Consider the following 18,330-nt stretch of genomic DNA (forward strand, 5'->3'; position numbering starts at 1 on the left):
TGCTGTGAAATGAGAAGAGCCGTTTTCTTCTGTCCAGCATGACCAGCCAATTTAGATGAGTGACCCCATTGAAGGACCCGCTTCCTGTCTGGTTCAGCGACAAAGGTCTTTCCGAATAGAACCCAGGACAAATCCACCTGAGATAGTGACCATTTTGGAGGAGTCAATGATGTGTTGAGGCTCTTCCTCCTGGTCAAAAGACAGAATGGACCTGGAAAGTGCATCCACCTTGATGTTCTTGTCCGCCGGCCAGAAGAATAAACTTAAAACGGGTAAAGAACTGAGACCACTTGGCTTGATGATGATTTAGCCGCTGTGCGGACTGCAGATAGGCTATATTCTTGTGGTCAGTGTAAATAATTACTGGATGCATCACTACTTCAAGCAAAAAGTGCCACTCCTTGAGAGGCAGTTTAATTGCTAACAGTTCTCGATCGCCTATTGAGTAGTTGCGTTTCGGAGCCGAGAAGATTGGAGCAGAGAACGCCTGTTTTAAGGAGATCCCCTCTCTACTATAGGGGACTGAGTCACGCCAGAGCTTTCCCCAGTAAGATGGGACATGATGAATGCAACTTTGGATTGATCTGAAACAAACTGATGTGCCAAGAGTTCAAAGTGCAGTGTGTATTGATTGATGAACCCAGAGCATATTGTAGGATCACCGTCATAATGTGGTGAACCCAACAGATGTGGTCCGTAACCAGGAAGATAGCTGGTAGGTTCGTGAGCCATGGCTCAACTTGGACAGGAGCAGATGAGATCGCAGATGTCAGCGTGTCCAAGCTGTTGTTTACTATCAACAGATAAGATAAGATTTTGTCCTGCTGGTTTTTCTGGCGGGAGACTTCCTGGTATAAGTCAGAGATAGAGGTAGATTGAGAGCCAGTGGATTCCATGGCCTGAGCAAACTGTCATTCATGGTAGTGGAACCACTGTGAAGTGGACAAAGGAGAGCCTGGAAATGTGTAACCAGGCAAACACCTGACTCTCTGCTGGAGCCCCTGATGGTGGGGTTAAACTTCGCTCCTGACGGACGCCAAGTGCTACTCCAGGACGGACCTTGGACACATGTTAGCTGACCCCCAAAGAGGCAGAGAGCTGGAACGGGAGGGGCTGGCATGGATGGCTGGGGACAATTTTGGATGGTTTTGGAGGAGGTGGGATGAGACAAGGGCCAGTGCGGTAAATGAGTCGGTAACCCTGCCGGGACCGGGGAGGGGAGAATGAGAAGCATGCAGAGATTCTGACGCTACAGTGTATAGGGAAATAAATGCTATTGGAGAATTGCGCTTTTTCTCAGTTATTTTAAACACACTGCTATTATTTTGCACATAACTGTATAAGATATAGGTTAATGTAATATCTATTAGCCAGCTTTCAAACAGACCTTTTACATTTCAGACATATATATTAAAAGGGTTGTCCAGCCTTGGAGTACAAGTCGGCAGTCACTTTGTATAACTGCAGTCTTGTGAATCCTCACATTGCGTGCACTGTGAGGATTCCCCGAAACCAGGTGCAGGCGGTCATGTGACCACAAGTATGCGATTTGACAGATTTTTATCAATTTGATATAAACAATGACTTTTCCTAGAAAACATAAAACAGATTTTTTTTAAATAATCAAGAATAGTTATAGAATTATAGTATTTCTTGTTTTTTTTTTTCCAGTATTGCAGCCTACCATAATTGGTCCAGAAGAGATCAACAGAACAATGTAGTGGTTACGGATCCACAATGAGGTTCCTGATCAATGTGGAAACATCTCCCATCGCCATTGGAACCAGCAGTGTAAACACTATGCACAACTACAGGCAGACTGTTCCCAACTATAAATTGGTCATTAAATCACACACCTAGTGTGCCATCACCATGCAAGCAGTGAGAAACACAGTCATTGAAATTCTAACTTGATCACAGATGTCTCTTGGGTGTAGACTTCATTGTCTGTGATGCCTCTGTAATGTATTCTGTTGGGACGGAGTAAGGCGCAGAATACAGAACAGTATGGAGATAATATTGTGCAATGGCTTCTTTCTGAACACATAGAATATGATTCATATCAATTACAATATCAATCAATTACAAAACAATGCAACAAGGAGGTGCCTCTCAGTGCCAAATATGACACACAATACAGTTCTATATTTTACACTGAATTTCAAATGTTAATGAGGGTTTTAGCCCCTCTCAAAAAGGCAGCAAATAACCTCATCATGCCTCCGTATGTCTAGGATTTCATTGGTACAACAAGGCACTCTGTGACTGCAAACTTGTGACTCCTCACATTGCACTCACTTTGAACTGTGCGGATTCTCCGATGCCAGGATCAGTGGTCATATGACCACATGTATGCAAACTCCTGGCCACATTCCGACTAGGTGGGCGGGCACAGCATTGCACAACACATGTGTATTGAATGAGGCCGGAAACAGTCTAGTTGGAATGTGGCCAGGATTAAGCATAACACATACTCGCAGTCACATGACTGCCGACTCCTGGAATCAGCAGTCAGCACCAGTCCAGATGATTGCCGGATCTTTCATAGCCAGAGACCTGTCAATCACCTGCAGTGCCGCTGGGAAAAGCTGATCGGGGTGGGTCTTTAAAGTATATATTCTATGTAACACTGGAACATTACATAAAAAATATGCTTGGCTACAATCATCCAGCCAGACCGATTCAAGCTGCCCGAGATTTGAGCAACATGAATCAGGTGACAAGTTCCCTTTAAAGGGAAGGTGCCATGAAAAAAAAAATTTTCAGCAATTGAAAAAATGTAAAGAATTAATGTTAAAATTTTCTTATCATTATCATTTCTGTATAATTTAGTAAAATATGAAAAATAATTTTAAAAAGTTTGGTATTTCCACTTTTAAGCACTAGGGGGAGCAGCTACTGAAATTTGACACAAAAACCTAATGTACAACTAGCTCACATTACTGCACTGCAGTAAATATGGGCCGAATTTGCTCACATGTGTGTGATGTCACTCCTCTCCTCCCATTGTGGGTGTTTGCTAAGGGATAACAGAGGATGACATTCAGGAACACAGTGTGGAGCCATTTTGTTCATGATAAGTTACAGTGCCTTACGAAAGTATTCGGCCCCCTGGAACTTTTCAACCTTTTCCCACATATCATGCTTCAAACATAAAGATACCAAATGTAAATTTTTGGGGAAGAATCAACAACAAGTGGAACACAATTGTGAAGTTGAATGAAATTTATTGATTATTTTAATTTTTTGTGGAAAATCAAAACTGAAAAATGGGGTGTGCAATATTATTCGGCCCCTTTACTTTCAGTAGCAAACTCACTCCAGAAGTTCATTGTGGATCTCTCAATGATCCAATGTTGTCCTCCTAAATGAGTAATGATGATAAATATAATCCACCTGTGTTTAATCAAGTGTTAGGAGTGGCGGAAGACACTAAATAAAAAATAAATAAAGTGCCTTCGCCACTCGGGGTCCACCGTGCGGTGGATGGAAAAAACGCTGCTAAAAGAGGCAGAGCACTAAGGCGGTAATGTGCACAAGGGTTTGACGGCACCCAGTGCACTAAAGCAAGCTCTGTTATACTCACAGAGCTGCAGGCATACAGCATAAACTAAACGCGGAGTCTGTTCAGGGTCACAGACTCTCAGCGATAGAGACACGGTATTAAAGGTCACAGGAGTAGCCTTAAACAACAGGACTACTCCTTCTAGACCTACCGTAAAGTAAGGCGCGTGGCGACGAAACTGCGAACGCCCGGCAGAACTGCAACCGCAGCGCGGCGTGAACTGAGCCGCAGAGAAGGCACCACTATGTCGCAAGCGCGATGCAGGACGCTAGCTGCTGAAGTAAATGGAGCTTAAGCGCGCTGGCGCTAGCACTGCTACTGGCCGATACCCAAACACTCACACAGACGTATTATCAGAGAGAAGGGGTTTCTCAATAAGTCAGTCACCAGTCCAAGCATCCATCACCATACACACAGCAGCAAGTATGAAATACTAGCGCATGGCGGAACAGCCATGCGCACTTTTTATAGTGAACGGGACCTTCCGGAAATTTCCAGAGCCCTGGGATGAACCAATGGAATCAGGAGCAGGACCTGAGCACCTGACTCCTGAAGTCCAATAGGGGCTTATCCCATGAGCATGCTTAGAAGAAGGGACGAAGGACTTAGCCTCTGGGGAGAGCTGCTGTAAAGCAATCTCCTCTGCAATCTCCTTTGCATTAAACACACAGCAGGAGACTGCAGCATGTGAGGATCTAGATTCCTGCCCAGCAATGGCCGAAATCAGACTCCTAACATCAAGTCTTCGTATAAATGCACCTGCTCTGTGATATTCTCAGGGTTCTGTTTGATGCACAGAGAGCATCATGAAGACCAAGGAACACAACAAGCAGGTCTGTGATACTGTTGTGGAGAAGTTTAAAGCCAGATTTGGATACAAAATGGCACAGAGAGCATCATGAAGACCAAGGAACACAACAAGCAGGTCCGTGATACTGTTGTGGAGAAGTTTAAAGCTGGATTTGGATACAAAATGATTTCCAAAACTTTAAACATCCCAAGGAGCACTGTGCAAGCGATCATATTGAAATGGAAGGAGTATCATACCACTGCAAATCTACCAAGACCCGGCCGTCCCTCTAAACTTTCATCTCAAACAAGGAGAAGATTGATCAGAGATGCAGCCAAGAGGCCCATGATCACTCTGAATGAACTGCAGAGATCTACAGCTGAGGTGTAATTTCCACAAAAATTTAAAATAACCAATAAATTTCATTCAACTTCACAATTGTGTCCCACTTGTTGTTGATTCTTCCCCAAAAATTTACATTTGGTATCTTTATGTTTGAAGCATTATATGTGGGAAAAAGTTGAAAAGTTCCAGGGGGCCGAATACTTTCGTAAGTCACCATAACTTATCGTGAACAAAATGGCTCTGCACTGTGTTCCTGAATGTCATCCTCTCTTATCCCTTAGCAAACACCCAGAATGGGAGGAGAGGAGTGACATCACACACATGTGAGCAAATTCACCGAGGAGGAGAGCAAGCCCAAGCTAAGCCACAGAAAACCAGAGAGGTTGGTAACTAAGCGGATTGCAGACCCCTGATCTTATCCACACAGCTAGCAGTAGCCGTGGAGTGTGCCTACGATGATCCTAGATGCCTCGGCACAGCCGGAGAGCTAACTAAGCCTAAAGCAATAAAGAGGAAATCTAAACTGCCCCAGAGCAGACCCCAAAGGAATAGATAGCCCCCAAACATATATTGTCGGTGAGACAAGATGAAAACACAAACGCAGGTAGGAAAATACACTGAGCAAACGATGGGGCCCACACTGACTAGACAGGACAGGAAAGGAAAGACACTGTCTGCAATCATGCAAAAAACCCTGCCAAAAAAGTCCAACACATCTGATGCAAAAATACTGAAGTCGCACGACTTCGCCCACTATATCAGCACTCTGCTCTGGTATATTCTGAAAGCAGAGCAAAAAGTGGCCAATCTTATAAAGGACAAAAACAAACTGGTCCAAGCAGTAACATATAAATGGTGATTCAGCATAGCACCAGCCGGAGCTGGCTGACCCACACAAAACTGAAATAGACAAAACTAGATCAAATGTAAACAGAATAGCAAATGAACACTTAGCTGAACATGCAGGGACTGAGCTGGAAACTTAGACCTCAGGAGGCAGGAAGAAAATCACCAGCAGGGATAGAGGGAGTCGGCTGTCTTAAATCCAGTCTGAAACCCCAGATCTCCAATCGTCGTCCTCATTATCAGGTGGCAAGCCTCTGTTAATCAGATTAGCTCCATTACCTCCAGTAACCACCAGAGGAAGCCCAGAAGCAGAACTCGCAACCCCTCTGTCAATTTGACCAGCTCCACCACCTTCAGTAGTAACCTGAGGTAGGCCAGAAAGCAAATTCACAACAGATGGGCTGGATGCTTTACCAGAGGCAACCAAACCTGGTGACTGATGATTTTGAGTCTGGGGTGAAACAGGCAGAAGGAATTGTCATCATGGTGAGGTCAGGCCAGGAAGGAACTGGTAAGCAGTCTAGGATGGTCCGGTCCAGACGTGTACTGCATAGAAGCGACAGCCAGAAAGGGAAAGATGAGGAAACAAGTAAAGGTCACAATCTGCCAACTATGGATGTAACGTGTGGAGTACTCCGTAAAAAAAGTGTTAAAGTTGACTTAGACTGTATCTCCATTGCTGGAGGTCGCCTGATAAAGGGACCGTCGTTGCCTGGGAAGTGCCCAGAGGAAGCCGAATCTGGAGATGCAGGTATGCCAGAAAGAAGAGTACATTTTTCTGTAGGAGAAGGACTGGGCCTAGATATTGCGGTTATTCAGGTCACGACTATAGTCCTGTCCCTCCCATATGCTCGCTATATCATGTTCATGTGCTGACGCTCACACGTTGACGCTGACACTCACACGCTGAAGCTCACACTCACGCTCACACGCTGACGCTCACACTCACGCTCACACGCTGACGCTCACACTCATGCTGATGCTCACACTCACGCTGACGCTCACACTCACCCTTACACTCACATTCAAGCTCACATTCACGCTCATGCTCACGCTCACACACTGATGCTCACGCTCACACTCACACACTGATGCTCACACGCTGATGCTCATGCTATCAGAATTATGGATTATAGATATGTACCATAACGATTTTTCAATGTGTCCATAAAAAATTTTTGCCTGTCCGATTTTTTAATTAGATGTCCAGAAAAAAAAAGTCATGTTGGCAACCTTACCAATGTCCCAATATGGGGGAGGCAACTCTAGTGGCGTCCCAATATATAGTGGAGGAAGCAACCTTAGCGGCATCCCAATATATAGGGGAGGAGGCAACCCTACCAGCAACCCCATATATATAATGAAGGAGGCAACCTTACTGATGTCCCAATATATAATGGAGGTGGCACCCCTAGCGGCATCCCAATATATAGTAGAGGAGGTAACCCTACCAACGACCTAATATATGGTGCAAGAGACAAAGCTACCAGAGACCCAATATATGGCGGAAGAGGCAACCCTACCTGTGTGAATCTATTGGAGGAGAAGGCAGCCGCTGGCTCCCCCCACTATTCAGCACAAGCGATTGACAGTGGTCGTGATGATGTCACTACATTGCGTCTGCTGTGCAAAATGTACGTGCACACAGGAAAGACAAGTGCAGAGCAGCAGAAGAATGGGAACAAGGTAAGTATTTTTTGTGTGTGAGGTCTAATTGATATATGGGAGGCTGTGAGTGTATATATGTGGCTATGTGTGGAAAGATATACTATATAGGGGGCTGTGCTGACAATACTTTCTGGGGTGTTGTGGGGGAATATACTGTGTATAAGGGCCCATGAGAACTATTATACCATGTGTGAGGCTCTGTGAGGACAGTCATACCGTGTGCGACTGCCTGTGAGGACCATCTTGTGTGTTGTGAGGGCTGTGAGGACCATCATTACTGTCTGTGGGGTATATGGGTGCCATTACTCTGTGTGGTGGGCTGTAATGACCATCAAACCATGTGTCGGGGTGCTGTGAGATCCATCATACTGTGAGACCATCATACTGTCTGTGTGGGGCCATCAAATTATGCTGGGGATTTGTGAGGGCATTCTACTGTATGTGGCTGGGGCTGTGGGGGCATCATACGTTGTGGCGACATTGTACTGTGTGTGGTGACATTGTACTGTGTGTGGCTGTTTTATGATGACTGTTGGTTGTGCTCTCTTTTATGAGGACTGTCGGTTGTGCTCTTTTATGAGGACTGTCGGTTGCGCTCTTTTATGATGACTGTCAGTTGCGCTCTTTTATGATAACTGTCGGTTGCGCTCTTTTATGATGACTGTCGGTTGCGCTCTATTATGAGGACTGTCGCTTACAATCTTTTATGATGACTGTCGGTTGCGCTCTGTTATGATGACTGTCGGTTGCACTCTGTTATGATGATTGTCGGTTGCGCTCTTTTACGGCTCTCCCTGTGAAGCTCTGCCCACTTCTCAAAATGTCGCGGCTGCAGACAAGACCGGTCACAGACAGGAAATGTCACATTCTGGTGACACTGAACAATTAGCGCTGAGTGTAATTATATTGCAAAAAGTGACAATAAAAATGTAAGATTTATAAATCTGGGGAAAAAAAAGAATTTTGCCCAAATTCATAAAATAAAGGACAATGTAAAGAACCTTCCTGTCTGACCTGTGATGTCTGCGCCATTAAAACCTTCAGAAATTCCATTAAAAATGCATTAAAAAGCCAGAAGAGTGGACTAGAATGGAGTCTGTATGATGAGCTCAAGGAATCAACTCCGATCTAGACGCTTCAGTGCTGAACTGACTACATCGGAGCTGATTTTTTGAGGTCCTCGCTCCAGCAACTCCGATGTAGTCACTTCAGTACTGAACCGTCTAGATTGGAGTTGTTAAAATGAAGTCCTCAAAAAATCTGCTCAGATCTTGCTAGGGTTGGCGGTATGCACCAAATAAAGTATAATAATAAGGTGCGTTCACAATCCGGGGTCCACCGTGCAGAGATGGAACCTGCTGCTAAGTAATGGCGGAACAAGTTGGCGGTTGAGCACCGAAAACACGCGGGTTAATGTCACCCGATGTGAACAGCGTCGAACTCTGTTGCTCCACAGAGCCGCAGCTACAATGTAAAAGAGCGCTGTTCCCTGTTTAACATCACAGAGTACAGCAGATATGGCGTGAGTGAGGTCTCTAGGCTCAACCCCTAGAACGCTGAGCCTAGAGTCTGACCGGACCAACTATGCGCACAGCGTAGCACAAGCGATACCACTACTTGGCGCTGACGCTAGGCACTGACTCTGCCTCCTACCTGCACTATCAGCCTAGGCACTAGCTGGCAGGGCTGAACAACACATGCATACCAAGGGTAGGGGTTTGCATACAACAAACACACCACATTGTCTATACTAGCGCACGGCAGTGTGGCCATGAGATCCCTTTATAGCTCCCAGTCTTCTGGGACCTTGCTAGCAGACCAATCCGTACACGCTTGAGGACATGAACAGCTGACTGCTGACCACCAATGAGTGGTCATCTCATGGGCATGCTCAAAAGGGCAAATCCTGGACTTAGTCCCAGGAACGTCTGCTCGCCGCTGTTTGCAATTGATTGCTATAGCTGAACCTGGAGAGGCAGCAGCAATCAATCACACTGCACGGTTCTGAGCAAGATGCTGAGACCGACATCTTTGCTGTGCAGGCTCCACTGCGGCAGAGACTGGATGGGAGACTGCAGGAGCAGGCAAGGCTTGGGATCCATCCTGTGCAGAGGGAGAATCCTGACGCCTAACAGATCTAGTCAGTTCTGCACTGAAGTGTCTACATTGGAGTGGCTAAGGTGAGATCCTCAAAATATCAACTCCGATCTAGTCAATTCACTAGTGAGCCATCTAGAACAGAGCGGCCAAAATGAGGATCACAAAAAATCAACTCCGATCTAGACGCAACCATCCTGTTCAGGGCACAGCAGTGTGACTATCTCACTGCTGGGCTCTGAACAGGTTGGCAGTCAGTGGTGATCACAGCCTATCCTGTAATACTAATTACAGGCTGCGATCACCACTCTCTGCAGCAGACACTTACCCTGGACCCTCGCTTCCTGGCAGCTGCTGTCATCACATGCGCTGAGCAGTGTGTGCGATGATGGGGAAAACAAAGCCCACAGCATATGCTGCAGGCTACAACAAAATGGCCACAATCTCCTCCCACAGCTGTGACCTGGACAGCCCAGGGGGCGTGCCCAGGTCACAGCTAATAGGCAGGAGGAACGGCCTCAATGTAAGAGATGCGGTCGGTGTCCGACTGCAGTCCCTTATACCCATGGCTGCCATGAGAGAGGAGTGCAAGTGTCCTGCCCAGACACTTACGCTCACACTAATGCAAATGGCAGCCCACAGTGGCCAACATAAAAGTTAATAAGTAAAAAACTATTAAAGTAGTTCATTTAATTTTGTATTAAAAATAATTGATTATATAATTAATAATTATTAATACAAAAATTAAAATCACCGCACCTTCCCTTTAAGATGTTCGAATTGTATGTACAGTACATTCAGGAAGTATAAAAGTTTTCTACACTTTGTTATATTGCAGCCTAATTTATCAATCTACACATCCCACCTAATGACAAAATTAAATCATGTTTATGTAAAATATGAAGTTTAAAAACAAAGTGAAGTTCACCAGTGCATGTGAAAGAAAAAAAAAATTAAAAAGCGGGAGGTCAAAATAATTGCCTGTAGACATACATTCTGAGGTGATGGATGTGTTGTGCCAGACATAGGAAAGAACTTTGCATAGCATGGAAAGTCTTAAAGAACATCGTAGCCAGAATCAATTTTTAATTAAAGAAGTTCAGAACCATTAGGAAATCTCCAATCGGAATACAATGGTGTTTGCCACACTGGGTTCACAATCAAGACCAAGTTCCACAATGAAGAAAAACCCTTCTCAGAAACATCAACACTGCAGCATTTCAGCAATTAGACTAGAGGTGGGGAACTTTTTTTCTGCCAAGGGCCATTTTGAAATTTCTAACATCATTTGGGGACAACACAAAATTATCAATTTAAAAAATACTCTACTATATTTGGTCAAACAATTAACTCACTGCTAATGTGGTGGCTGGAGCTGCTTCTCTTTGGTGCGGCTTTGATGTTAAGTGATATTGAGCATGTTGCTTCTCACAACTGCTTTTAAAGGTTTGCGTCAATCTGAAGCGTAGTCAGCAACTCTTTGTGACAAGTTTTATAAAGCATATACATCGCATAGGAGACACTGGGACTGCTGTATATACATCACAGTAGGCGCTGGGGGCACATATACTTCTCAAAAGAAATAAAGGGAACACGAACAGCCTGTTGCAAATGGAATAGTGTGCCCTTTATTTTTTTGAGCAGTATACATCACAGGAGACACTGGGGTGGGCTGGGGTTTAGACATCACTGGGGAGCCTAGACATCACTGGCGAGAGCTGGGGGGCATAGACATGACTGGCGATGGCTGTGGATATAGACATCACTTGGGAGGGCTGGGAGGCAAAGACATAATTGTAGAGGGCTTAGGAGTCATAGACATCACTGGGGAGAGCTGAGGGGCATATACATCACTGAGTAGCATATACATCTCTGGGGAGGGCTGGGGGAGCATAAATATCAATGGGGATGGTGGGGCTGCCACTGCTCTCTTCATCTACGAGGATGTAATCCTTCAATGCATGCGCACGCAGTGTTCAGTGGTGAACTCTGCGTGCGCGTGCTCGCAGTGCAAGTGGGGGCTCATTTTTAGCTCTAGGAACTGGAAAAGCAGTCAAGATGAGGGATTGAGCATTTTATGAAAATTTGCTCTCAATGCTCTGGAACTCACACTGGTACAAGATTCTCCTTCCAACAGAAGGACCCAATGCAAATAACCAAGACAACGCAAGGGCTCTTTTGGGAGTCCAACTGCCCTTAAATGGCTCAGATAAAGTCTGGATCTAAACTTGATCTCCTGAAAGACTGAGAAGGCATGTGCATAGGCAAAAGAATGGAATAAAATCCTTTAATACAGTCAAATACAAGCTCACATCATAATACCAAGTACAGTCAAGGCTGTAATCACTGAAAAGGCTGCCAAGCTAAAAGCCACTGATTACTATGTAAATGTTACAATTTCCTCTTTCTAGTCTTAATAAATATGGAAAAATGTATTTTGCTTCATCATACTGTGTATATAATTACTAGAAACAAAAATTAGAATAAAGCTGTTATGAGAGAAATGGTGTCTGGATACTTTGTGTATATGGTATAGATACTTGAATGGCAGACTTCACACATTCAGAACTCACAATAAGGAATTTTAAGTTTCTCCACTTCAGTGTCAAGTTGAGTGATGAATCATTAAAATGTTTCTCTTCACTTACTTCATTTAAAAGACAAACATTACCACATAATCCTGTATGCGAATTCAGGCCCAAAAAGTCTACCATGTTCTAGATTACTAATAACGCCAGAGTAACAGTGACCGAGGTTTCCTCAGTAATAAGAGATAAATATACAGTCGCTTTATTTTTATTATATAAATCAATAATACACATGAAAATAAGCCACTGTATAATATATATTATCAGGGAAATGTGAGAACATTGTGTGGCACCTGGAACAATATGCTTGGACCCTTAGGAGCAGGGGAGTCTGCATGAGAGCTGACACCCTGCAGCAATGCACATGATATACAGTGCCTTGCGAAAGTATTCGGCCCCCTGGAACTTTTCAACCTTTTCCCACATATCATGCTTCAAACATAAAGATACCGAATGTAAATTTTTGGTGAAGAATCAACAACAAGTCGGACACAATTGTGAAGTTGAACGAAATTTATTGGTTATTTTAAATTTTTGTGGAAAGTCAAAAACTGAAAAGTGGGAGAAGCAGGGGCTGCAGAGACGCACCAGGAGGGGGTGAGTATGACGGGGAGGACAAGAGGAGCATATGCTATAGTCACCTGTCCCCTTTCCACCACCGCACGCTGCTCTGTCCTCCGCGTCCTCTGGCTGCGATGTTCAGGTCAGAAGGCACGATGGCGTAGTTAGTGTGCGCTCTCTGCCTGAACAGTCACTGACAGAGGACCCAGAAGACAGAGCGGCGCGGGGCGGTGGAATGGGGACAGGTGCCGGGGCCCTGAGCCAGTGGTGACACCGGCACCTGGCCCCCATAGTACGCCAGTGTCCCCGCCTGCTCAGGACATCGGCACCTGGCACCCAGCGATGAGAGGTGAGTATATCTTTTTTTTTATTTGCAGCAGCATATGGGGCCATAACCTTTATGAAGCAGCATATGGGGCATAATCTATGGAACATCTTATGGGGCAGCATATGGGGCATAATCTATGGAGCATCTTATGTGGCTATAACTAGAGTTGAGCGACTTTGGTCAGACCGGGTTTCGTGAAACCCGACTGAAACAAAATTTGAGTCGGATGAAACTGGTCTGACTAGGGCAAAAAAAGTCGTAGTTTCGTCCGAAACCCAACCCCAATGTAAGTCAATGGGGAATAAAAGTCGGCATTGAGTGGATGAATGTCATCCGCTCAATGCCGACTTTTAATCCCCATTTTAATCCCCATTGACTTACATTGGAATGGCAGCAGTGCCACTTTGTGGCGCCCCCAGGGGTATGGTCGCCACAATGGCATGCCTTCCTCCTGGGAGGGTGATGTCAGGCTTGGAAGCAAGGAAGGGTCTCTCCAGCAGTTTATCTATACATGCAACACAGTTCCCATTCGAGGCCAACAGAGGGAGCTCTGAACCAGGATTGAGGGAGGAGTTCTCTCTCTCAGGGCCAGGAAGGGAACAGTTAGTTAGTGTGAGGAGGGTGAAGTGTGCAGACGTGGAGAAGGAGCTGGGAGATCGAGCAGAGAGGAAAGGCTCATCTCCAGCGACAGTGCACGAACTGGAGCCTGGTCTCCATGGTTGTATGGACACTAATGGTCCTGCAGCAGACCCCAGAGGAGTAGAAAGTTGTAAATACTCGACTCCCACCTAAGACTCTGAGGCACAACAGCACGGTGTGAGCCAAGAGAGAAATAGCGGCTACAGCTGTCTGCCATACGAGGTATTCAGAGAAAATATAATAAGGAGGAACGTCAGTGTAACTCAGTACTGGATGTCCCTCAAGTGAGCGCTAGGAAGGAGACTACACAACCCATCTGCTGAGAGAGAGATCCCTGAAATTGCTTCCAGGCTAGCCTGCCCTTGTGCCATTTGTAATCAGGACCCTGGACTGCATTTGCCAAGTAAAGGTAACGAAACTGCACCCTGTTGTGTCCTTGCCTCCTTCCTGCTACCTTTCCGGCACCGCTACACCCCTGTGCCTACCACTGCACCCTTCCCGCAATATTCATCTACGCTGCCCTGGGACTACAGCTCCACCTGTGGGGAGCTATAACATCTTTGTTGCGCCATACCATCAGTCCCAGAGGATCTGCATGCAGCGTCGGCTTAACACCTCCCTTGCCGAACACCACAGGTGGCGTCACGAACTATTCATTTAATCAACTACATTCCACCATTCAATCTCCCTTTTACTTGGGCGCCCAGGGCCACGGACCGGGTAACCGCTGCTGTGACATTCCCATCTGAGAGACCGGCCCGGTACCGAGTACCCCACAGCCCTGGGAGGGCGACCCAACTTGGCGTCATGAACAGGATTACAGAGCCCGGTACCCCCGGGTCCTGTGTGCCAGAGACTGTATTGTGCACTGTGAACTGTTGGCACCATTGCCGCCATTATCCCGCTGCTTGGCGCACGGGAAAACAAAAGAGGCGGGCCTTCTTGGGTGGAGCCTGCCGGAGAGCACGAAGCAGTGAAGTCCCGCGCGGGAAGAGGAAAAGCGGGAGGAGCTGAGGCCTACGGCCCGAGCATCGAGCCTGTGAAGCGGCCGCCGGTAAGCTCACTCAACCCCCGGCCCTGGCTAACGTTAATTGGGGAGGAAGAGGATGTCTGCGCCACGCAGCAATGCAGCGGCGGACGCCGCTGCCAACCGCTCAGCGCCGCAAGATGATGGATCCAATGTGGCTGCGGCTCTGATAGTGCCCACCGCAGCGGTCCCCATAATGCCGCTGTCTATGCCCTACATTCCGGGAGCAGCATGGCTACCGCAGTATTCGGGGGAGTCACATACCCTGAGTGAATTCAAAGAGAGACTGAGCAGTTTGTTTGAAGTATACCCTCTGTCTGAAAGCCAGAAAGTGAACATCCTGATTGGGCAGCTAACGAGTGCAGAGCATAGGGAAGTAAAAGCCTGGCAGGACACTGACAAAGAGACTGTTAAAAAGATTCTGGCCAAGCTGAGAAGCACCTTTGACACCCGCACTGCAGCTGAAATCAAGATGAGATTCTTTGGATGCAAACAGAAAGTGCAGGACAGTATACTGGACTATGCTCTTATCCTGCAGGAGGCGCTGCGAGCAGTTAAGCAAATTGATCCTGACAGTGTGAAGGAGGAAGACAAACTGTTAAAGGAGCAGTTCATTGAAGGACTTATATCCAGTACCCATAGAGTGCAGCTGCGCATCATAACCCTACAAAACCCTGACCTGGACTTTGCTGATTTCAAGGACAGGGCTATTCAGGTACTGCAGGAACCAACTGTCAGCCGTCCAGCGCTCCCTAGGCGCCCAGCGATCACCTCCCACCAAGAAGCAACATCTTTTCCTTCCATCGCTGTGGAGGCTGATGCACAGACTCTGGATAAAGACCCAGCTGCAGATCTACGTCTTCAGGTCCAGGAGTTGACCAAAGGAATAGCTGCACTTACTAAAACTGTGCAGTCCCTGCAGGTGTCCTCCAAGGAGAAGGTCCAGCTGGCTTCCAGTCCAGAGGATGTCCCGTGGCTCCGGAAGAAGAGGATTCTGCCACTCCGAGGAAGGAACCACGACCGCTATGACCAGGACGGAAGTCCCATCTGTCGTAACTGCCACCGGACAGGCCACATCGCCAGGTTCTGTCATTTAAATGAGCAACCCCTGGGGCAGAGGGCCAACCCCCAGGAATAGGATACCCAGGCCCAAAGAACTGGAGAGCCAAGTATGTTGGAGGGAGACCAATCCTTCCAGTGGTGATTGACGGCATTCCCCTGAACGCTTTGCTGGACACTGGCTCCCAGGTGACCACCATGCCGTACATTCTTTAGAAGAGGTACTGGGCTGACTCTGAACTTACCCATGGCCCAACTGAGAACTGACAGTAGTTGCCAGTAATGGCCAGTCTTTACCCCAAGTAGAATGTAAAGAAATTACTGTTAAAGTGGGTAGAGTAGAGATAAAATCTCAAGGTCTGATAGTTGTGGATATTGATCGACGTGAATGTAATCCCATGATGACTCTTGGTACCAATGTAATTGAAAACTGTCTTTCCGAGGTTATTGTCTTGTTGCAACAGGTGGCTGAGACTGCTGGTTCCGGTGAACAACGAGTCCTGCAGAAGGAGATCAGAGCCCTGATGCAAAGACAACAGGTAGAACTCTCTGGCAGAGAAATTGGTAGTGTCAGAGTGAGTGATGCTTTCCCCATTGCAATACACCCCAGATGTGAAATGTTGATTTGGTGTCGGGCAGCTATAGGTCTCAGAGGAAAGGATTACCAGGCATTGGTAGAACCAGTGTACTCTGATAGCCGGCCCACTGTCCTGACAGCCAGAGGGGTAGTTAATGTACGTAAAGGGAGAGTACCTGTACGCCTTTTGAATTGTGGGGAGGAGGCCACAATACCTCGGTACGCCACAGTTGCTAAGCTGTTCACTGTTAGTAACAACGCATTGCAGGCAGCAGAGCCCTTGGTCTCATCCGATCAGGTGGAGGACAATGGCTCTGTGAAGAAGCTGGAGGAGTGGTGCCAGCAACTGCAGGTGGGGACTGACTCTACACCTACATACCAGAAAAATGGGGTTTACAGAGTGACCCAGGAGTATGAGCGGGTATTCAGTAAACATCCCCTAGATTTTGGGCAGGCAAAAGGGGTTCAACATCATATCCCCACTGGAGATCATCCACCGATTAAAGAAAGGTACCGGCCTATACCCCCAACACAATACCAATGTGCTAAAGGTATGTTGAGAGAGATGAAGGAAGCTGGAGTTATCAGAGACAGTTGTAGCCCATGGGCAGCTCCCATAGTTTTTGCAAAGAAAAAGGATGGTACCATGAGAATGTGTGTTGATTACAGGAAAATTAACAGCATTACACATAAAGATGCCTACCCATTACCTAGAATTGAGAAATCATTAGCTGCACTTAAAACTGCTAACTACTTTTCCACCTTGGATCTCACTAGTGGGTATTGGCAGGTTCCCGTGGCAGAGGCAGACAAGGAGAAAACAGCATTTACCACTCCAACGGGTCTCTGTGAGTTCAACTATATGCCATTCGGGCTCTGCACCACCCCAGGAACATTTCAACGGCTGATGGAGTGCTGCCTGGGACACATGAACTTTGAGACAGTCCTGTTGTACCTTGATGATGTCATTGTTTTCTCCAAGACATATGAGGACCATCTGGAGCATCTGGCTGAGGTGTTTGAGGCTTTGTCCAATTTTGGCCTGAAGGTGAAGCCTTTCAAATGCCACCTCCTGAAGCCCAAGGTACAGTACCCCGGTCATGTGGTGCGTGCAGAAGGTGTGGCACCAGATCCTGACAAAGTCACAGTCATCCGGGACTGGCCGAAGCCCAGCAACCTCCATGAAGTACGCCAGTTCCTTGGACTGGTAGGCTACTACCGAAGATTCATCAAAGGCTTTACTGAAATAGCCACCCCTATGCAAAATCATCTGGTGGGGCAGTCAAAGAAGACCAAACAGAAAAGTTCCACCTTTGTATGGACTGAGGAGTTGGAGAGATCCTTCACTCGACTGAAGATGGCTCTCACAGGTGACGAAGTTCTGGCCTACCCAGATTATGACAAACCCTTTGTGTTGTACACTGATGACAGCAACGTGGGACTTGGAGGAGTACTGTCACAGGTACAGAATGGCAAAGAAAGAGTGATCTCTTACACCAGCAGGAAGCTTCGTCCTACTGAAAGGAACCCTGACAACTACAGTTCCTTCAAGCTGGAGTTCCTTGCCATAGTCTGGGCTGTCACTGAAAGATTCAAGCATTACCTAGCTTCAGCCAAGTTTACCATCTTCATGGACAACAACCCGTTGACTCACCTGGAAACTGCAAGACTGGGTGCACTGGAGCAGCGATGGATGGCTCGGCTATCTAACTATGAATTCACCATCAAGTACTGGCAGGGCACAAGAATGCCAATGCTGATGCGCTGTCCAGGATGCCAAATCTGCCAGATGCAGGAGAAAACCCTGAGGCTCTTGAAGAAATAGAGCTACCTCCCTTCCATCGGCCAATTGCAGCCCAACGTGCTCAAGGAGTGAGAAACAGACGGTCTGGCTTGAAAGAGGTCACCCTAAATCCATTGCCTCATCATGACTGGGCAGAAACACAGGATAGCGACCCTGCAGTCCGCCTGGTGAAGGAGCTACTGTCACAAGCTGACTCACGCCCAGAGTCGGATGCTCCTGAAGAAACCCAGCAGTTGTGGAAGGAAAGAGGCCGGCTGTTCATCTATGAAGGAAAGCTGTGTCGGAGGAGTATCAATGCCCGCACTCATTACCTGGTCTGGCAGGTGGTAGTCCCAAAGAGAGAGGTATCAATGGTCTTGGAAGCATACCACAATGGAGCTGGACACTTCGGATGGAAGAAGTTGGAAGCCTTGCTCCGGGAGAGATTCTACTGGGC

General features: G+C 46.8%; 1 protein-coding gene across 1 annotated transcript in view; it reads left to right on the plus strand.

Annotated features, from left to right (window-relative positions):
- LOC141052450 (solute carrier family 46 member 2-like) overlaps positions 1-2,849 on the plus strand; it is a 47,043-nt gene extending 44,194 nt beyond the window's left edge. The window contains exon 5 of the mRNA XM_073549687.1: positions 1,672-2,849. Coding sequence (XP_073405788.1) covers positions 1,672-1,741 — 70 coding nt within the window. The 3' untranslated portion in view covers positions 1,742-2,849. The remainder of the gene's footprint in view (positions 1-1,671) is intronic.
- The last annotated feature ends 15,481 nt before the right edge of the window (positions 2,850-18,330 follow it).

Source organism: Dendrobates tinctorius, unplaced genomic scaffold, assembly GCF_039654945.1.
Source record: "Dendrobates tinctorius isolate UK_male_01 unplaced genomic scaffold, ASM3965494v1 ptg000160l, whole genome shotgun sequence".
NCBI classification, from domain to species: Eukaryota; Metazoa; Chordata; class Amphibia; order Anura; family Dendrobatidae; genus Dendrobates; species Dendrobates tinctorius.